The sequence below is a fragment of the Marmota monax genome, unplaced genomic scaffold, assembly GCF_021218885.2.
Source record: "Marmota monax isolate L192 unplaced genomic scaffold, Marmota_monax_Labrador192_F-V1.1 WCK01_AAM20220418_F8-fsc00024, whole genome shotgun sequence".
Taxonomy (NCBI): domain Eukaryota; kingdom Metazoa; phylum Chordata; class Mammalia; order Rodentia; family Sciuridae; genus Marmota; species Marmota monax.
Window position 1 is genome coordinate 32,938,027 of NW_026695224.1, and position 20,831 is coordinate 32,958,857.

Genomic DNA, 20,831 nt, shown 5'->3' on the forward strand with positions numbered 1-20,831 from the left:
GACCCCTCAACCCGGAGCAGAGAGCCGGAGTGGGTGCAGGGGACGAGGTCGTCTCTGGACAAATGAAAGGGAACCCAGGCTAAGGTGACCGGGCCAAGAGCCGCGGGAGGCCGCGAGTGTCCGGGGCACGGAGCTGAAGGGACGCTCCTCCGGGGCTTGCTCCAGGGCCTCGCGTGGCCCTGATGGGGTGGGGGGCACCTTGACCAGGCGCTGCGGGGACCTGTGTCCCGGGCAGGGTCTCAGCCCCTGTGGGCGTGGGGCGTGGGGCCATAGGTAGTTCCTCTGGAGGCAGGACGTGGAGCCGGGGCCTGCCGCTCTGCCTGTCAGATGGGGCCAAAGCCAGCGCCTGCAGGGTGCAGGGAGCACGCCGCGCCTGCGGGGCCCTGGGTGGGCGCGTGTGACGCCTGCGGGGCCCTTGGGACACGTGTGCAGCTCCTGGGAACCTCGCGGAGCTGGGAGAGGCCAGGGGAGTGGCAGGAGCCTCCTTCCCTCCTGCCCCACAGAGAGGGAGCCCGGGCAGCTGTGAGCAGCCAGGCAGAGCTGGCCAGCCCCACCGCAGCAGGGCGGACAGTTCCCCGGCCCAGCTCAGGACCTGGAGGGCGGGCTGAGCCCTAGTCAGTCGCCGCGGCCGCCAGGCAGCTGCCAGGAAGTCCTTTTGGGGAGAGAGCGGCAGGGCCACTCCCGCCACATCTCCGGCAAGCCCGGTGCCCCCTCCTCCTGCGCTGCCCGGGCTGCAGCGGCCCCTGTTGGTTGCATTCTGGGGTCAGAGGTTATAGGGCAAGCTAAAAATAACCTGGCAGGCCGGCCACCCTTGAGGAGGGGGCGTGTGCCGGGCGCAGACGCAGGATCCGAGGGACCCCGCTGCGTGCGGCTGAGAGGACCAGGGAGAGGAGCTCCCACTGCTGGCCCCACCCAGCAGGGAGCCTCCTCTCGGCCTGTGCAAGGTCGCTGGCCCCAGAGGAAACGCCTGTGACCAGCGGGATGGGCAGCTGCCGAGGGACGGTCGCCTGGGCTCTGTGCTTCCTGCTGCTGCTCGCAGGGGGCTCCGCGGGGAAGCTCTGGAAGCGGGCGCTGCCCGGGAGGCTGGCCGAGAAGCCCCACGTAAGTGCCGGGAGGGCGGGCAGCCCCGTGGGGCAGCCGGGCCAGGCGACCCAGGCCTGCCGTCTCCCCCGGGGCTCCCCAAAGGCCGCAGCACTGTGTCGGTCCCAGTGGGGAGGAGGGACTGGAACCCTCAGAGGCCCCCGCTGGGGAGGAAGGCGACAGGGACCCTGCAGATGGGCAGCAGAGCCCAGCCTGGCTCTGGCTGGCCTCCAGAGCTGCCTTCTCCTGCAGAGCAGCACCTGGTCAGAGGTGGAGGACTTAACCTGGGCTGCCTCCACCACCACTGACCCTCTGTGGGGCACCGCTGTGAATCCAGGTGGCCCTCGGTCCACTCAGTGGACACTGAGCAGAAACCGCCCTGAGGAAGGGGTAGTGGGGTCCTGTAGGTGAGGTGGAAGTGACCACAGCCCTGAGGGGCAGATGATGGCAGCTCCGAGGAAGGGCTGGGGATAGCCAGCTGGAGAAGCCAGGTGGCTGGATTCAAGGGTGGCCTCTGCTTCTCCCCAGCTGTGTGACTTTAGGCAAGCTGCTTGAACTCTCTGAGCTCCAACAATCTGATCTGCAAAAGAAAGCGATGCACTCCTCTCAGCTCATAGGTGTCAACAGCACCGTTTTACCAGGTGCTGGCCTGGGCTGCGGGGACGTGGACATTGAGTCTCTGCTGGGGAATTCACAGGACAAGGGGGACAGTAGAGAATAAAAGAGAGAGAAAACAAAAAACCTACTGTGTGTCCAGCTTCCAAGGGCTCAGGAGAGCCACAGGGCAGGAAGGGACCAGCAGGGAGCCTGGGGGCAGGGGTGACAGAGGTGACCCAGGGGCTCAGATCCTCAGCAGGACATCTGGAGGAAGAGGGTCAAGAGCCGAGCCCTGGTACTCTCATGCCCTCAGCAGGATGCCAGCTGACGAGCGCGTGGAGGCTCCGAGCGCGTGGAGGCTCCTGACCAGGGTGGCGGGTGCCCCCCTTGGGGCAGAGCGCAGGTCCTCAGGCCAGCGCCTGCTCCATTCAATGTACCCACCTCGTGTCCCGCCAGCCGCCACCACTGGGTCAGCACTGGGTCACTCTGGGGCCAACTTGTGAGCAGATGCACGTGGACAGGAGAACACCCGTGGGCATGTCCAGGAGAGTCAGGGAGGGTGCCAGGGGTGGGGACGTTTGGCCTGGGGCTTTGAGGGGTGAGTAGAAGTTCCCCAGAGGGGCAGGGTCTGTGCCTGCAAGGGATCGTATGAAGCCTAGTCTGGACTCCAGGACTTGCACTCTCGGGGCGGTGGCCCTGGCTGGCGAGGGCAGGAGCCGTGGGAGGGAGGGAGATGATGGAGGTGTTTGGAGGAGGGTGCGCTCACTCGAAGTGGTGAGGTCACCAAGGCCTTCCTGGAGGAGGCAGCCAGCGGCCCTGGCCAGAGCTCGCAGAGACTGAGAATCAGGAGGCAGAAGGACATTCCTGGAGGTTGGGAAGGGACCTGGGGCCAGTCCTGGCCAGGCAGGGAGGCCCTGCGCAGGCTCCACCCCCTGAGTCCCCCGCTGGCGTGGCGGGTTGGTTTTACCCTCACAGGTGTACTGTGCCACCACTGGTCAGGCGCCCGCCCCAAGTCTGTCCCTGGATCTGCACACATTGGTCCCTGCCCAGAGCGTGGACACTGGAGAGCTTTGTATAAGCACATATGCCTCAGAGAGAGCCGCGGGGAAGGACAGGCGGCTACCTCAGAGGACAGGAGGCCGGGCAGCTCAGCAGGCCCAGAAGTCGCCACAAGTCACCTCAAGTGAGCTGTGCCACCGCAGGCTACTCACTGCCCCTCTCTGGGCCTCACAGTAGTGAAGGTGGAGGACTGGATGACCTCTAGGGCCCTATCAGCTCTGACTAATTCCTATTCAAGTGTCCCACAGGGAACTAGGAGGTGACAGGAGGCAGCCCCAAAGGCCCAAAGGCAAGGCCTTCCTGTGTGGCTCCGCCCCACCCACAGCCCTGGCCCTGGGCCCTGGAGGGCAGTGGGCTGGGCTGGGCAGGGAGAGGTCTGTCGTCCGGTACTGTGCTGGAGCCTCCCTACCCACCCTGGGAGCTTATTTTACCTAATATGGCCACCGTCACAAACCTGCCAGAGAGGAGCCACCAGGAGCTCCTCACCCCCCAGGGGGACCTCACCCCCAGAGTCTCCTCACCCCCAGGGGCTCCTCACCCCCAGGGGCTCCTCACCCCCGGGGGCTCCTCCCGTCCTCTGCCTCCTGCTCCCTGGTGGAGCCCCGCAGGCCTGTGAGCCGGGGATAGGAGGCCATCTCTTCTCACTGCTCCTGGGGTGGCCCCAAGTCAGCCAGGCTGGGGGTGGCACACCTTGGCCATCCGCCCCAGAGAGCTGGAGTGGGACCCGACCTGCACAAGGCGCCGTCACCACCCAGACTCCTGTCTCTGAGCCCTGTCCTTTGGCAAAATGACCTTTGTCTGGGGACCCATCTCTTGGTCGGGGGGCTGTTGATCGCCTGAGTTCCGTTTGCATCTCGCCGTCCAGGCACAGAATGGCCAGTGGGCAGCACGCTGGCCTCACATCCCCCTGGGGTCCCCCAGGAGGCTCCCGGCCCACTGCCCTCCAGCTGCAGTGACTCCCCTGTCCCCTCTGGGCCTCAGCTTTCTCAGCTGCAGCCTGGGGCACAGCACGCAGGGCCTGGTGAGGACCAGGAGCTCTGCGCCCAGCCCCGAGCCGCGTCCTCCTCGTGTGTGCTGAGCATTGTATGGGGACCCCGTGAAGTGCCCAGGGCCGCGGGAGGGGTGTGGGCATGCCACCTCAGTGTCCCAGGGCCCTGTGCGGGCACGGGGGGCTCGGCAGCCCTGGGGGGCGCTGGTGGGTGCGTGCTAGAGTCTGCAGTCCTGCGAGATGCTGGTCTTTTGATGACTCTCTGAGAGAGTCCCATTGGCACTGCACCCGTCCTGCTCCCAGAGCCAGCGTCGAGGCCCCAGGTGCCGGGAAGTGCATTCACGCACGCGCTGAACTCGGGCCCTCTGTTCCAGGGAGAAACTTATTTTTAAATCTTTGACGTCCAAATTCCAGAGGAAGAACAAATACTGCTTAGAGGGAAATTGGCTTTCTTCCTCCACCAAGCAAGCCAGTCTGGGGTACATTTTTATTGGCCTGGAACATTCCAAAGGAGGGTAAAGTTGTTCAGGGAAGGAAGGGTGTGGGTGCTAAGGGTCCTGGTGCATGGGTGGCCTGCAGGCTGGTGCCCTTTCCCTGCATAGAAATGGCTCAGCATGTTTTCTTCTGTTTATTACAATAGTGATGTTTACTGTAAAAAAAAAAATCAGACGGCACAGAAAGTTATAAATAAGTGCAGATGACCTCAGTTCTTCCTACCAGACGCAATGCAGGGTCCAGAGCTTTCCACGAAGCAGTCGCGCACATTTCTTACTGGCGTTGCATTGAGACTCTCTTTGCAGAGGTGAATCTGCAGGAGGTGAAGGAACCCTTTGAGTGGGACTTTGCAGTGGCACTTGGTACGTCTGTGCCTCCTGCAGCCCCTACCTCTCTACTTCCAAAGCATGCCTATCACCCTGGGAGACCCCGTCCCATAAAGGGTCGCTCCACCCCCTGCAGCCCTGGATTTGTGTCTCGGTGTCTCGCATCAGTGGAGTCTGGTGGCCCTGGCTGGTTCACACTGTCTCCCACCTCTGTGTTTTCACACCATGACACATGGTGAGTGTGCTCATGGGTGGGTCAGTGTCCTCTCCTCCCAGGTCTGTGATGTCCTGACGCAGGGGTGTGCCGTCCCTAGCTGGCTTCCTTTGGCTGGAGGCCAGCTTAGTTGAGTTTAGACTTTACCACTTAGAATGGCCCCCGCTGACTTGGGCTCCCTGCTGAGCTGGTGGAGCCCGGCCCTGGAACTTCCTTCACCTGCTTCCTAAGGACGTGGGAGGCAGCTTTGTAAATCTAGAGGCCACCAACAGCGTCTCCCCAGGAGTGGGGAGATACCATTGGTGGGAAGCCTTCAGGGGATGGGGTTTCCTCCAAGTCAGAATGTAGAGCCCGAAGCCCTGGGTGGCTGGGCACCTGGACCTTGACTCACCCGACAGTCCCTTAGCAGAAGTGGGGGTACAGACGGAAACCCGAGGCCACTCTGTGGCCTTTGTGGAGGGAGCTGGCCGTCAGAGGACCTGCCTCTTTTCTCAGGGGGACTTAATGTGCGTAATGTCCTTTTCAGCTGAGTGGCCGTGTAAGTGGGGGAGGGGGGCTGGCTGGGAGAGGTGAGCATTTTCCAGAATGTGTATGGGGAGGGGGGCATACACATTCTGACCGTGCCCTGAGTTGGGGCTACTGCAGCGGAGGGCAGAGGCCTGGCGCAGGACAGATGCCCACATGGAGGGACGCACCTCCCAGGCCCAGGCTCTGGGGACCAGAAGGCTCTGACGGTCAGAAGCCTGCTCCCCCACTCCAGCAGCCTCAGCTCAGGTTTCCCCATCAAAAGTGGGTAGACACCTGCAGCCTCCGAGGGCTGCACTAGGCATAGGGTGTGGAGTCCACTGTCTCCAAAGGCTGCCTCGTGGGCCTCCTGCCCAGGGCCTGGGTTCTGAGCCTGACAGCTCCGCATGGTGACTGTGCCTTCGAGTCAGTTTGTACCTGTCACTCTCCTGGAAGGGGTCTGGCAAGCTGCCAGGAGCCATGCCCATGGTCACTGTCTGGTGCCAGCATGCACTGGGCCACACGTATGGGTGTTGGGCACTTTTCTAGGAGCCTGGGACACAGGTGAAAATATGTCCAAGTCCCTGTCCCCAGCAGGGCACGTCACAGCAGAAGGAAGACAGTAGATGAGGGTGCAGTACACAGGCCGAGGGTGGCCAGGGGCTGGAAACTGTGTGGGGCCAAAGTGGAGCACAGAGGGACGGCCATGTGAGCAGAGGCCTGCGGGTGATGCCTGGCGGGGCCGGTGACCCGGACAGTGAGCAGTGGAGTATGGGGACAGCCAGTGCAAAGGTCCAGAGGTGGGACTGGGCTCATGTGCTCTGGGGACCTCAAAGGGGTAGGCGGCTGGACAGGGTGAGAGGGCAGTGGTGGGAGACCCCAGAGAAGGGAGGGTTGGCGGCCCCCACCCTACTGACCCCGCCTGCTGGGCCAGGAGGACTGGGCTGTTGACTCCTTCAGACGCTGGGGAGGGGCGTGGGGTGAGCTCTTTTAGGAAGGGTCATTCTCAGGCCCCAGGGCTCAGCCACTGTTCAGAGCCCTCCTGGGCGCCCCTGGAGCTCTCTCCAACATTAAGCCCTTAATCTGGCCCTGGGTGAAATCGCTTCTTTATCACCCAGGCCATCTGCTGGCTCAGCGGGCTGGTAAATAACAGGGAGAGCCAGCTGAGGGCTTATCTCTTTTGTTCTGTCCAAATTCTGAGAACCGGCATTTGAATTTCCCTCGGAGAACAGGGGACATCTAAACTTGATCTCTGCACAGCCCCCTCCTCCGGGGCCACCCGGAGGGAGTCACGGGATGGGAGGCAGGGGAGGCGGGGAGGCAGGGGAGGCGAGGAGCCTCCTCACCCCGGGCTCCGCTAATTCTGTAAATGAGGCCCCGCGCTGCCCTCCGAGGGGGCTGGGGCAGCCGTCGCCTTGGATCAGGATTAAAACTGAAGAGGCCCCAACACGGGTCCAATTTAGTTAATTCTGCAGCAAATGGCACGGAGAGCTAGTGTCGTGGGATTGTGCCCCTGCGTGCCGGGGTGCTTGGCGATGGCGCAGGAATGCGCGGGTCGCGGGAAGGGGTGCGGAGAGGGCGGATGCGGAGAGGCTGCCCGGGTCACAGACCCCCCGCAAGCCCCCGTCCCCTCCCCTTCCTTTCCCTTCCCACCAAGCGCTCACTGCTGCTTTGCACAAATGGGTTCCTGGGGTGAAGCAGGACGCAGGCGCCCTCCCCGGCTGTCCCCGCCCACTTGCATGGGCCTGGGAGGCTCGCTGCGAGGCAGGAAGCGCTGGCCTCTGCCGCCACCTACTGGGATGTGCCTGGTCCCCGGTGGCGCGCGCTCCCTGCAGGCCGCCGGCAGCAGCGCACCGAGTGTGCTGGCTCCGCTATGCAGGCGCAAAAGGGCGTTTGGTGACCTTTTGGCTTCTACTGGAGGCCTGGACCAGAAACACCCACGATCTCAGCGAGTCCGGGCAGGGACGCCTTCAGGAGGGTATTTCAGCTGGGGCTGAGGAGTGACTTGGCCAGCAGAACAGAGAGGCAGCAGAATCTTCCAGGCTGAGGCCGGGCACGTGTCCTGGGGCAGAAACCTTTCTGTTGCTGTGCGGGTGGTCAGTCCTCAAAAGCTCCAGTGGGGAGTGCTGGTGACCACCCCCTGCAGGAAACGGGACTTGCACAAAGTTAGGCAGAGCTGGGTCTGAACCCAGCCCACCAGCTGCAGAGTCCAGGCAGGTGGCCCCTCTGCTGTGCTGCAGGAGACAGGTCAATTGAAGGAAGAGGACAGCAGGACAGGTGCTGACCAGTGACAGGGTCAGAGGCTTCAGTCTGGAGGTCCTGATTGAGCAGGACAGGAAGGAGCCATCCAGAGGGCAATGGGGCTGCTCCCGAGGGGCAAAGGCCTTGAGTGGGCTTGTGCTGGAGGGTGAGGAAGGGAGAGGGCGGGGGTGGTATGAGGAGGTCAGCACTGGCACTGAACTTGAAGGTCCAGTGAGGAGCTGAGATTTGGTCCTAAGGGTGCTGGGAAACCACAAGCCTCAGAGCACAAGAGCATTGGTCCCGAGGTGCCTTCCAGAAAGCCCCTTTGAGGGCTGGGATTGTGACTAGGTGGCAGGGCGCTTGCCTCGCACGTATGAGGCCCTGAGTTTGATATTGTGTTCATCTACAACTAAAAAAAAAAAAAAAAGAAATAAAGCCCCTTTGAGCTGCAGTTTGGAGAATGCAAAGGGGGCAGACGTGGAGTCAGGGAGGCCAAGGTGGAGGCTGCTGTGGAGGCCATGGGGACTTGGGCCTCAGTGGCATTCATTCACAAACATTGACAGAACATGCCAAGCACTGCGCCCAGTTTCCTGTGTTGCCAGGACAAATGACCAAAACTAGAGTGGCCTAAACCAGCAGCATCGTATCCTCTGAGTGTGGGAGGCCAGGAACTCAGTATCAGTCTCACTGTGTGGAGATCGCGTTCGGCCTGGTCATGCCCCCTCTGGAGGCTCCAGGGGAAGGTTCCTCCTTGCCTCCTCTAGCTTTCGGGTGCTGCTGGCCACCACTGCTCCTGGCTCAGTCTCACCACCCCAGTCTCCTCCTCCATCTTCGCGTGGCCTTCCGTGTGAGTGCGTGTGTGTGTGTGTGCACATGTGTGCGCTCTTCCTCTGTGCCTCTCTATAGGACACTTATAATTGGATAATCCAGGATCCCATGAGATCCCGGATCAAACACACAGAGCCTGCTTTATCGTATGAGGTTGCATTTACAGACCCCAGGGACAAGGGGTGTCTTTGGGGGCTTGCTCACCACCTGAAGAGGCAGTCACAGAAGACTCAGCACCTCCCCGCGGGGTTGCTCACCTTCTGAACAGGAAGCAGGTGTGCTCACACAGCTTCACAGAGGGTGGGGAGCGGGGCCTTGGGGAGGGTGTGGGCCCTGATCCTGGCTGGGAGCTTTGGGGCAAAGGAGAGTGGAGTTGAGTCCTGGATGCGGTTCCCTGTAGAGCTGGAGGAGAGGCCCCAGAGCCGCGGGCAAGGCCCGGAGGGCTGGGGGCACTCTGCCAAGGAAGCTTGCAGCTGTGTGCGTGCTGTGTGCTCAGGTCTAGATGTAGCGGGGGCTTGGACGGTGTGTCCTGGCTGGGCTCAGAGACCTCCTTCCTCCTGATGCTCAGCCTTGTTGTCCTGGGCTCCTCCTGGTGCAACCGGGAAGTCCCATGCCCCTCAGTTCAGCATGCATTGCCCACACCAGGTCCCCTGGAGGTGGGTCAGGTGGCATACAGGAGGAGAGGCTCCCCTTCGTTGACAGCCACTGTGATAGGTAGCACGGCTTCAGGGCCCCAAGGGGAGCCCTGGGGGTCTGGAGGAGGGAGGGTCTCATCTGGGGATCCAGCGTGCTCTCCTTAGTAACATCTTTATTAGACACAGGTCACATGTTCCACAATCCACCCACTTAAATGTGCAGTTTGTGCCTGTGGCCCATTTACCGCTGTGCAACCAATGCTAAAATCAGTATTAGATCATTGTCATTGTCCCCAAAAGAAACCTGCACCCATAGGTGGTTCCCTAACATGAAACCTGCACCCATGATTCACTGCCAGTCCTGCCCCCGGAGGCCATCCTTCTGTTTTCTGAATCTACGGATTTGCCTGCTCTGTGTGAATGCAGGGGGACCCCACAGTATATGGCCCTCTGTGTCTGCCTGCTGGGCATCGTCTCTAGGGTCCATCCAGGTGGTCCTGTGTGTCAGGCCTTCATTTATATTTGTGGCCAAATGAGGTTCCACTGTGTGGAGAGACCACATTGATCAGCTGGTGGACATTTGGGTTGTTTCCACTGGGGGGCTGTAGGAGAAGACCCGGCCGTGCCTCTGGAGGGCTTGTTCCGTGCGCACTCCCACTAATAAAGTGTTGACTACATTTTATTTTTTAACCTTTTACTGAAGCAATATTGAAAAGTACAGAAACCTTAAGTGTCCAGTTCCCACAAATTAAACACCCTGTGTCATCCACGTGAGGTCAAGAGAGCAGAGCGGGCCGGGCCGTAGGTCCCCAGGTGAACCAGCCAGCCCCCACAGGCAGGCACCAGAGACTCCCCACCGGGCACCAGCTTTGCCTGTCCGCAAACTGCACTGTAAACTGCAGTGGAATCACACTGTCCCTTGTGACCTGGCTTTCCCCTTCCATGTGCTGTGTGTGAGATTTAGCCAAGCTGTGCTGTGAATCCATTCACTCCATGTGTGAGTTGTAAATTCTCAAAGCTCTACATAAACATTGATTACAAGAAATCAATCAATCCATCTATCTATATACACACAGAGACGTGTGTATGTGTGTGCACACATGCATGGATACACGGGTGCACACTCAGGAGATCCATCTCTCAGGTGGTAGGTTCCTAAAGTGAAAGACTCCAGCAAGCCACCAAGATTCACTTCTGCAGCTGTTGGTGGCCTTCAGTCACCTCAGTTTGGGGCAGTTACAGACAAACTCCGCCCCCCCCCCCCCCCCCCCCCCCCGCCAGAAGGACCCTCAGAGGCTGGGTCTGCGGGGATCAGTTTTCCAGGCCAGGAAGCGCAGGCTGCGAGAGGTCCCAGGACACCGCGCAGCGCACAGCTCCAAGGCACTGGCTTGGCGCCACTGATCGCCCTCCCCTGTCCCGCAGGCCGAGGAGGCGGGTGCGCCCGGTGGCCCCCGGCAGCCCCGCGCTGACCGCTGCCCGCCGCCCCCACGGACACTGCCCCCTGGCGCCTGCCAGGCTGCGCGCTGCCAGGCGGACTCCGAGTGCCCGCGCCATCGGCGCTGCTGCTACAACGGCTGCGCCTACGCCTGCCTGGAAGCCGTGCCGCCCCCGCCAGGTAGGCCGGGCGCGGGAGGGGGCAGGTGGGCCTGGAGCCCCCCCCCCCCCGTGGGGGCCGCAGAGCACCTGCAGAGGCCAGGACCATCTGGGCGTCTCTTTTACCTGCCGCTCACTGTCCTCCCGTGCTCCCTGGGCACAAGTCCAGGGACTTACTGAGCACCTCCCGAGGGCGGAGCCCACAGCCCAGGAGGCCCACCCTGGGAGGACAGGGAGGGGCTAGAGTCCCCTAAACACCCAGACTGAGACTTTCCCTGAAAATACCCCGCCAGGTTCCCCTTCCCCAGGTCCCACATTCCTGGGACCTCACCAGGCCCCTTCGCTCCTGGATCTAGTGCCCGGGGTGTCTGGAGGAGAGTGGGTGCTCAGCAGTGCGGTGGGGTGTCTGGGAGGCAGGGACCTGGGAGGTTCAAATCCTTCAGATTCCAGTTGAGCAGGGCTGAATGCACCTGCTGCTCTCGGAGAGCCTGAACCATGGAAAACCAGCCCAGGGCGGGGGCACTGAGGAGATGCTGTTGAACCTGACGCCCTCTCATGGGAGGGACAGTGTTGGGGTGCACCTAAACATGACAACGAAGGAGTTCCAGATCCCTTTTGGGGAGAAGTCTTGGGTGTGCAGGGAGGAGAGCTGCCAGGGGCCCCGAGCCAGGTGGGCAGGCAGTAGCCCCGGTGGGGTGGGGAAAATGTGCCCTAAGTGGGTGGGACGGGCGGGAGGGGGACAGCTCTGCTCCAGGTAGGGCCTTTAGACAGGTTGGGCTTTTGGACTCTCTTTTCCTGGAACCACCAGGTTCCCAAGGGCAGTAATTACGGAAGGAGGCTTCAACAGGGGGCCTACCTCTCCCAAGGCTGGGGAGACTGCGGAAGGTGGAAGTGACCACACCTTGTGTTCTTTGGGGTGAGGTCACAGCGATGACAAGGGACTCAGCACATTTAATAACACTCATGATTACGCTCGGCTACTCTGAGTCTGCCTCTGAGCAGAGACAGGGCAGGCGCTCAGGGACCGGTTGGCTCCCACCCAGCCTTTATAAGAAAGGTGGCACAGCACCCCCTTCTGGTGGAAGAGCACATGAAGCACCCCGCCCGCCCCCACTGGGGGTGTCCCTTCCTGTGGAATGCGCCCAGGCATAGAGATTAGCCTTGCTACCTAGGCCAAGTGCTTTTGAGCAGTGCACAAAGGATACAATGGTGCCAGGCATCCCCAATAGTCTCCCAGACATTTCATCTCATCTTAGCTGCATGGGTGGAGACGGGGTCAGTTTCATTTACAACTGAGGACACAGAACTCAGAGAAACTGAGTCACTTGCTCAAGATTAAACAGCAGCATAGCTGCTGAGGAGAGGTGCACCTGGCCCAGAGGGCAGGAACGTGGGGGTCCCTGCTCTGACACCTGGGCCCCTGTGCAGGGTCCCACCCAGAACTTCCTCCCTGATGCCCTCAGCCTCTCTTCCTCACCTTCAGCTCTTCGCCCAGAGACTGCTCTCTCGGGGGACTTTCCCCTGGGAACAGCGGTCCCTCCTCCAGCCACCCCCTCCTCCCTGCTTGCTGGCTGTCACCTGACTCGAGGGTCAGCCCCACTGGGTAGAGTCTGTCTGCTTCTCTTCCTGGGGTGTCCCCAGCACCTTGAGCGGTCTCTGGGTGCATGACAGCTACTCGGATACTCACCATTCATTCACGGCCGGCAGCAAGGGCCGCTCAGCGCGGGTCGGTCATAAAAACTACGAGTAACAGCGCCAACAAGGTTGCCCAGCCGTGACGTGACGGTGTGACGCTGGAGCTGAGGGGGGAGCAGCCCGTCCTGGGCACTGCAGGTGTCAGCCCAGGGCCTCTGTGGTCATGAGAGGGAGGCTCCTACCCCAGAGGCTGCCTGGGGAGGCCCCTGACCCTGTCCTTTGTCAGTTTTAGACTGGCTGGTGCAGCCGAAACCACGGTGGCTTGGTGGCAATGGCTGGCTCCTGGACGGCCCCGAGGAGGTGCTACAAGGTAGCTGCGGGCCCCAGGGCGGGGCGGGGGGCAGAGCCAGGCTCCCCCTCCTGAGGTGCCAGCAGGAACCACAGCACAGGCTGTCTGTCCCTGCAGGCCCTCAGCCAAATGCTCACCCTCCGGATCCCCCAGCCCAGCTCAGAGGTGCCAGCTGTCACTCAGCTGTCCCACAGCCCAGGACAGAAAGAGGGCCTGGACGCTCCCCAACAACGGGGCCTCCTTCCTGGGTGGAGAGGGCAAGGCAGAGGCTAGGGCTGCTTCCTAGACCCTGCATCTTTAGGGGTTCATTGCTGTGCGTGGTCTGTGGGGTGAGCATGTGTATGAGTGTGTGTGGTTGTGTCGGGATGTGTGTGTGCGTGTGTGCTGGGTGTGAGTCTGTTTCAGGGTGAGCCCGTGAATGGGTGGGTGTGAGGCGTGTTGGGATCTGTGATGGGCCGGCCTCTGGGTGTGTGCACACCTGTGGTTCCAGGTGGGGTGTCAGTTTCGGGGAGGGGGGCGCAGGTGCAGGTGTGGGGCGCCTCGCTGGACAGGGCGTGGTGTGTGCCCGGCTCTGCCTCTGAGGCACTGGCGGGTCCCCCACAGCAGAGGCATGCAGCACCACCGAGGATGGCGCAGAGCCACTGCAGTGTCCCTCAGGCTACGAGTGCCACATCCTGAGCCCCGGGGACGTGGCCGAGGGCATCCCCAACCGTGGGCAGTGTGTGAAGCAGCGGCGGCCAGCAGGTGAGTGGTGCCCTGGGCCTGGCTCCTGCTCCCCAGAGCCCCCCACAGTGGCGACAGAACCCTCCCCCTGGGTGGCCTTGGGGTCCATTTCTTCTCCTGGCGGAGCCTTGGTCTCCTCATCTAGAATGGCACCACACTCCTGCCCTGCTCGCCTTAGCTGTGTGCACGGCCTGGCAGGCTCCTCACCTCAAGCCTCCCTCTTCCTAAGACAGGAATCTCACATGCACCGAGGACCTACTGTGTGCCAGGTGCTGTCCTCATTCAAGCCTCATAACTACCCGCAAAGTAATCACTACAGCTGCCGCCGTCCCCAGGCCAGCCAGGGTGGAAGCCGCAGGTCCTGGGCCCTGCTCTTAACCCCTCAGGCCCTGCTGCCCGTCTCGCTTGGTAGCTGGCTGTGAAGCTCGAGGACAGGGAAAGCCTCTGCTGCCAAGATCCACAAGGATGGGGGTCACATGGGGTCATTGCCTCGCACTGAAAATGCCAGCGCTGGTCCCTGATGATCTTTATGTGCCCACAAAACCGGAGAAAATGTCTCCTATCGTGTCCACGTGACTCACAGGAGAGCAGAGAGCACAGCGTGGACGGAGGATGGTTGCCGCCTCCCACCCTCCCCATGTGCCCACGTGTTCTGGCCTCAGCCGGGCGGTGCTGGGGGAGAGGCTGGGCTCGAGGACGGGGCCACAGGGTCGACACTGCCGCAGTAGCCGCTCTTTGCGGAGAGTGGCAGCGTCCCGTGGCCCCTGGTGTGTTTTCAGGGAATCATTCCCAGAGGCTCGCAGTGACCTGGAGGACAGGTGTGGCACCTCCTTGGTGGGAAGCTGAGGCTCAGGTGGGGTGGGGGAGGCAGGGCGGGAAGATCCGATCGAGGACTGTCCTTCCCCATGGTGACCCCGGAGTCCCCTCGGACACACTCACAGTGCCACTTACTCATGTGTGAGCGTGTTTTGCAATGGCGTTGGCTGAACGGGACGTGGAAATTCCGCAGTCCCTGGTCTGCTTGGACAGTGGCTCCCAGGCTTTGGGTCTCCGGATCCCTCACCAGGGGGTCGCACAGTGCGCTCCTCCCCACAGCGGGGCTGGGGGCTGGTGGGCAGGCGTCACACAGAAACTGAAGCCCAGACGCTGAAGATGTTCCTGTGCTTGTCCTTTAAACATGACAACACGCCCATCACATATTAAACCCAAGAATCATTTTTCTTACGAATAACCATATTTTCCAAAACAAGAATATGTACAGTGAGAAGGGGGCACTGGGCCACAGTCGGGCCACGCCCTTTAGTTCATGAATGGAGAGGGAGATCTTCCTGTGTGCGTCTGTTCAGCTGCTGCGGTGTCACTCTCCATGGGACCCGGGAAAGCTCCAGCGCACCTGGAGGGGAAGGAGAAGGAGAGAAGGGGCTCGGGCTTCGGCCTCATGAGCTCTGGAAACAAGTCTGATCTCCTCATTGTTTCTCCAGATGGGCGATTCCTGAGACACAGATTTTACAAAGAATATCCAGGTGAGAGAAGAGGCCATTCCTTCCTTGCAGAGGGCATGAGAAGGGTCAGCAAGCATTGACCTGGTGAAGAGGGGAAAATAAAAGCCCAGGTCTGAACCGTAGGGGACAAACAGGAAGTAGGTTTGGAAACACGGACGCAGCCTTGCTGTCCAGTGGTGGCCATGGCAGGCTGAGTGGCTCCTGGCCGACCTGGCCTCGTGCTGAAGGTCAGAGCCCAGGGCTGGATGTGCCAGAACCCAGGACTGTCCCCGGATGCTTATTTGGGGAATTGGAAAAGGGTGGCCAGCTCCATCCCTCCCCCGCCCATCTAGTCATCTGTGCGATCAGCCATTCGTTATCCACCGCCACCACCCACCTGCCATCGCCCGCCACCGCCCAGCCAACCTCGTCATCAGGAATGGACGCGCGTTACCAAGCATTGCTTATCATTCTGGGCTGGAGGTTGGGGCCACACTTGTCACCGTGACACAATTGCTATCAGCAGGCAGCTACTATCAGGAGGAAATCCAGCCATTAACAGGGCCCAAGTCCTATTAGTGGGCAGTGGTGACGCAGGCTCCTGACCGCGCATACTGGATACCTGCAGGACACCTTGGACCGGGTGGTCAAGGGAGCCTCCCTCAGGAGGGGACAGGGAGCTACGCCTAAAGACCAAGCAACAGTGGGCAGCGGAAGGGCTGTGTGCCAGTCCTGGGTGACTGCCTGATGAGCAGGACGGTGGGTGGCCAGCGGTGAGGGATGAGGCTGGCCCTTGCTGAGCCAGGGGAGGGTTGCAGGCAGCTGTGCGGCCCCCCGGGGGCGGGCTCAGGGCCAGGTCACCAGGCACGGGGAGCTAGCTTGGCATCACCCGTGCAGCGAGGCAGGCATTTCAGCAGGGTGGGACACTTCATTTTGCAGAGGGTGACTCGAAGAACGTGGCGGAACCCGGAAAGGGGCAGCCGAGGAGCTTCCAGTAGAGCAGCGCCCAGCCGGCAGGTGAGGGGGGCTGAGGGCCAGGAGCCAAGCAGGGGTCATCAGGAGCCAAGCAGCGGTCATCAGCACGCTGGCTGCGGGGCGGGCGGGCGGAGGGCTCCACCTGCTGGTGGAGTTTCAGATCCCTCGCAGGTTCCCAGGGATCCCGCGAGCTCCAGCCTTCCCTAGTGGGAGCTTCTTCTGGCCCTAGGGACCCTAAGCCAAGACAGGCAGGGTGGTGACTCCCCTACCAGCCCTGGGCTGGCAATGCCTGCAATGTCCCCTCGCTTGTCCTGCCTGCCCACGCCGGCCCAGCAGTACCCACGGGCGCCAGTACTGGGCCCCAGTTCCGGGCTGTCTGCTGTGTGCCAGGCCCAGTGCTGGGGCGGCCAGTCAACAAGCCCAGCAGAGCCCCTGCCCCGGGGCTCACGTCCTGGAAGGAGACTGGACAGGCTGTAGGGGGGGCCATCAGATAGATGGCGGGGGGTGGCTGGTGACATGGCGCAGAGGAGCCAGCAGGGCGGGGAGCTGCCTCCGTGGGGTCAGGGAAGCCAAAGGTGACACTGAGCCAAGACTGAGGACGAGAAGGTGCTGCGTGGGGACAGCTGGCTGGGGAATCCCTCGGGGCGGGGGTCTGGGCTCCGAAGGAACCCAAGGAGGCCGCTGGGCGGGAGGGAGTGGCGTGCGGAGGCTGCCGTGTGTGTGGAGACCTGTGTGGAGACGCGGCGGCAGGTGAGGTGAGGTGCTGCCAGCCGAGAGCAGGCACAGGGGCCCCCGAAGGGCTGTGGGGTCGGCCACCAGAGGGTCTTCACCGCGAACCTTGACCCCCTCCCCGCCCCGGCCCTGGGAAAGCCGCAGCCCACGGGATGGACAGTCCACGTGGGGCAGGAACTTCCAGGTGTCCTTGAAAGGAAAGGAGCAGGTTTTAGGTTCCAGAATATTCAGGGCTGAGTCTTCCAGGAAGGTCTGGAGCCCGGGGGGACCCATCAGGGTGTCCACTGCCTGCTGGAGACAAGAACCCTTTCTGGAGTGTCTGGCGCCAGCCATGCCTTTGACGTTTCACCAGGGAGTCTGGGGCCGAGGATCAGTCGAGGACGTTTGTGGAAGGAGGGGCTGGGGAGCCAGGGGCCTGGCCTTAAGTTCCGCTCCTTCACCCTTGACCTTAAGCTGGTGACCGCACCTGAGAAACGGGACTGATGTAGAGGGTGTGCTAGTACCTGAGTCAGAAGGTGCCCCCCAGGCTCCCCGGGAGTTGTTAGAGTCACATCTTGCTGGAGGTGGGGTCTTTCTGGCTAGTGCTGGGCCAGGGAGGGAGGGACAGGGCAGGCTTTAGGCCCCTCCAGCCTCCACCGCGGCTCACAGTCCTCTCTGCTTTCTTCGCAGTCCGGGCCCAAGAACATTCCTCGGCTTCCCACCAAGCCTCGATGCAGGAAAGTGGTTTGATCTCCGGAGGCCACTGCAGAGCATGACCCCAGAGCTCCTGGCCCCCATCCCAGCTTGGCCCTGGCTGAAGCGGTGACTCAGTGGGAGCCCCTGCCCTGCTCTGGGTCCCTGCTCACCACCCTGGACACAGGTCCCTGCAGCGCCTCGTGATCTCTGCCTGGGAAGGCGCCTCCGCGGGTGTGAGGCCAGAAGCCCCTCCCAGGGCCAGGGCTCAGCCTCGCGGTGCTTTCTGCAGATTTCTTCCAGGTGTGACTCTGGCAGGCACGTGCCCCTCCCAAGTGCTCTCCAAATAAATCCGCCTTGATAGAGTGGAAATGAACTTCCCGCTCAAGCAGATTCACTCGGGGACCTTACGGTGGATGCCTGATTCATAGGAGCCAGCAGGAGGGGACTCAAGGACAGCAGGCAGCGGAAGGGCCTGTGTGTCGGTCCTGGGGCTGACTGCGTGATGAGCAGGGCGGTGGGTGACGGGCGGTGAGGGAGGAGGACACAACGCTGGGTGTCGGGCGGTTTGTAAACCTTTGCCCTGTTCCGGCTGCTGTGGGGATCGAAGGTGGGCACGGAGGGCGAGGCCAGGGCTTCCCCAGGGCAGCTCGGGCTCCAGGACCTCAAGACGCCTGCCCCCACAGGCTGCCCCGGGTGTGCCACCCCACAGAAGGACCCGGGGGCTCTTTGGTGATCTGCTGTCACTGCTGTCATCTCTGGATTTAGAAACCTATTCATCTCGCAGACGACATGGGAGACCTGCGTCACCGTGGAGTCGGCCGTGAGGGTTGGGCCAGGGAGCCAGAGTGTTTATAGGCCCCAGCACCCATCCGTGGGGGGCAGGGTGCCCCAGGAGCCTCTGCTGGATGAAAGGACTTCTCCTTGTGTGTGTGGCCCCTGGGCTTCTGTCCCTGGCCCTGATGGCCCTGGCTGCCATCAGAACTCCTGGGGCATTCGCCAACCCCAGGCTAGTGGGTTCAGACCCTCCAGGACAGAGGACGTAGTGAGTTAGCGGTGGCCCTGGTCATGCCCACTCCTGTCCCCACGGAGGTCATGTGCCCGATTCCTCAAGGCACCTCATGGCTGGAGTTGACATAAACCTGGCTTCCCAAACGGAGCTGTTTCTTCCCATCAACCTGAAAGCCAGGATCACCCCCAGGCACGGTGACGAATGTCCCCATCTGCCCTGGTAGTAGGTAGATGTCTTCCCTTCGTGTCCCACACGCAGAACCTGATAATAATCCTTGAGCCCCACGAGCCCGCTAATGCTCAGAGCCGGGCAGAGGCCCTGGCCTCCCTCAAGCCACCCAGCCTGCAGATCCTCCAGGACAATTGTGGTTTTGTGGGAGGAAGTGCGTGGGGTGGCGGGAGGTGTGCATCTCTCAGACAAGGACTTTGTCACCTCAATCTTAAAGGACTCACCCAAGTCACAAAGCCAGTGAGTACCCAAGCCTAGGTCCCAGCCTCCCTTCCCTGCCTCCAAAGCCCAGGGATGGGAGGGGGGGGCAGGGTACATGGTGATGAGCAGTCCTGCAGGGGCCCCAGCATCCAGGGGAGGCCAACTCTGTCCCCTCTTCCTGAAGGGGGGCTGCCCACAAGATGGGGTGGAGACCAGCAGACAGGGCTTGCTCCACCACGTCCAGTCCTGGCCTCGGCAGGTTTCCTCGCTCAGCCTCCGTTTCCCTGCTGTGAAGTGGGCGTGATAAGAGCAGCTGTCGTCCAGAGTTGCTGGGGACGGGCCCTGAGGGGTGGGCGTAGTAGGTATTCAGGACGGGCTCAGGTATGATCACCCACCTGGTACACAAGCACCAGTCCTCTTGGTCCTCCCAAGACCTGCCAAGGGGGCCTGGTCATCTGCACGGTCAGCAGAGAGAGCCCGGTCTGGAGCTGAGTCCCATGTGGCCCTACTGGGCCCCAGCTGTGTGCCCTGGACGCAGGGCTCAGCCCTCAGTTTCCATCCCTTCAAAAAGGGAGCTCACAGCTGCCGTGATCCCCACAGGCCCGATGAGAGGAGGGGTGAAAACAGTGGGGACTTCCAGGGCCAAGAGGCCGAGGAGGGGGACAGAGGGGCACCGGAGCCCCCACCCGGGACCAGACAGGATGCCGTGGCAATGACAGAGCCCAGCTGGAACCAGCTGCAGGGGTGTGGTCAGGGCCCTGCGTGGGGCTGCTGGGGCTCCAGCTGAGGCTCTCAGAGTCCGTCAGGGCGCCCTTTTTCGTGTCTGCTATTGTCAGTGTCAACGGGCTCATATGTCATAACTTCCACAGTGACACGTCGCTGAAGTCAGTGGGGTCAGACTTCACTAATGATAAATTCACAGGACATGCTGAGGCACGCCAGGGACAGGTGTACCCTCCACTCCTCTCCCGATGGCCACGTCTTGTCAGAGGAGGAGTGGATGACAATCGGTCCCCAGAGCACCCTCACACGCCTCTGCTGGCCGTCTTGATCTTACCCGACGAGTGGCTGACTGCTCTGTCACCTCCTCCTGGCTGGAGGATTAACTCCCTGGCTCACAGGGCTGCAGGACGCTGAACTGGCAGCAACCGGCCCCCGGGCTGCATGGCCAGCACCTGGTCAGGCCGGTTACTGGGGTGGCCAGATGGCCTCCCATCCTCCCACGCTTCCAGGAGCAGGAGAGGCCAGCCTCTCTTCCCCGAATCCCCAGCTGGAGTTTCCTGGAGGGGCCAGGGCTCAGGGAGGGCGGTCGAGGCTGGGTGGCTTCTCCGTTGGCCTGGGCACAGTTCAGGGCAGTGGGCCAGGTCATGGGCTGCGAGGACTTCACGCCTCCTACTGGCAGGGCCTCCGAGCACAGCTGCAGGATGGACCCTGGGTGCTCCTGGCCCCCAGCAGACAGAGCAAGGAGAGACACCAGGAAGCTGGAGAGAGAGTGGGCAAGCCAGGGCCCCCCCCGCTCCTGCCCGGTCCAGGCCAATGGCCTCACCTGGCCAAGGTCTCTGAAAAGCAGCTTCCCTGCAGGAAGAGACTTAACTGAATGATCCCTTTGTGCCCAGGTCAGCATGACCCGGGCACATTCCTGGAGTTTTCCAACAGAGCTGGCAGGATTAACCCCCACACCCTGTCTTCTTTCTAGAACATTCTCACAGAGATCAGTAAGTTGGTCTAAGGAGAAGGCAGGTGGGTCCTTGTTAGGGGGCTACAGTGCAGGAGAGACCCCACCTTATGACCCCTAGGGAGGGCTTTCTCCATACCTGGGGGTAGGTGCCTGGCCCACAGGTAAGGAAGTCCTCAAAGTGCCCCTCCTGCAGGCACCAGGAGCTGCCACCAGAGTCACCCCCACCGGCAGCCTTGAGGCCTATCGGATGACGGATTCACTGTGACCCTGTTGTTCAACTCACCTTGTGGAGTGGGAGGCACAGGGGGCACTGGGGCTGCAGCGCGAGGTCCAGGAAGACACTGTGTGGGCGCTGGGCCTCCAGGAGGGGCCGAGGCTCAGGGGGGCTTCCAGAGCACGGGTCAGGGCTGCTGTCACAAGTGCCCCCACCTGGGTGGTGTTAACAGCAGAAACGGAGCAAGGCTCTGGGGCCCGGCCCTGGAGTGGGCTCTCACCTGAGTGGTTCAGGCAGCTTCTTGGATACTTCTCTTCCCTTCTCTGAGGCATCAGGATGAAGAAAACGTCACTGTTCACTGTGACGACTAG

General features: G+C 61.8%; 1 protein-coding gene across 2 annotated transcripts; it reads left to right on the forward strand.

Moving 5' to 3' along the window:
* The first annotated feature begins 615 nt into the window (after positions 1–615).
* Wfdc1 (WAP four-disulfide core domain 1) lies at positions 616–17,503 on the forward strand. 2 transcript variants are annotated; one of them, XM_046435090.2, is made up of 7 exons: positions 630–1,101; positions 10,390–10,582; positions 12,482–12,565; positions 13,148–13,288; positions 14,749–14,790; positions 15,688–15,765; positions 17,125–17,503. In XM_046435090.2, the coding sequence occupies exons 1-6, from the start codon at positions 982–984 to the stop codon at positions 15,744–15,746; spliced, it is 639 nt and encodes a 212-aa protein (XP_046291046.1). In that variant the 5' UTR covers positions 630–981; the 3' UTR covers positions 15,747–15,765; positions 17,125–17,503. The 2 variants fall into 2 exon arrangements, with proteins under 2 accessions (XP_046291047.1, XP_046291046.1); XM_046435091.2 differs by lacking the exon at positions 14,749–14,790 and having other exon boundaries at positions 616–1,101.
* The last annotated feature ends 3,328 nt before the right edge of the window (positions 17,504–20,831 follow it).

What these genes read in the sequence shown, in the direction of transcription:
- Wfdc1 (XM_046435090.2), top strand. Translation starts at nt 982, where the DNA reads ATGGGCAGCTGCCGAGGGACGGTCGCCTGGGCTCTGTGCTTCCTGCTG. An exon ending in CCCCGAGGAGGTGCTACAAG is followed by an intron (nt 12,566 to 13,147) that starts GTAGCTGCGGGC and finishes GGTCCCCCACAG; the next exon opens with CAGAGGCATGCAGCACCACC. An exon ending in ATTTTACAAAGAATATCCAG is followed by an intron (nt 14,791 to 15,687) that starts GTGAGAGAAGAG and finishes TTCATTTTGCAG; the next exon opens with AGGGTGACTCGAAGAACGTG.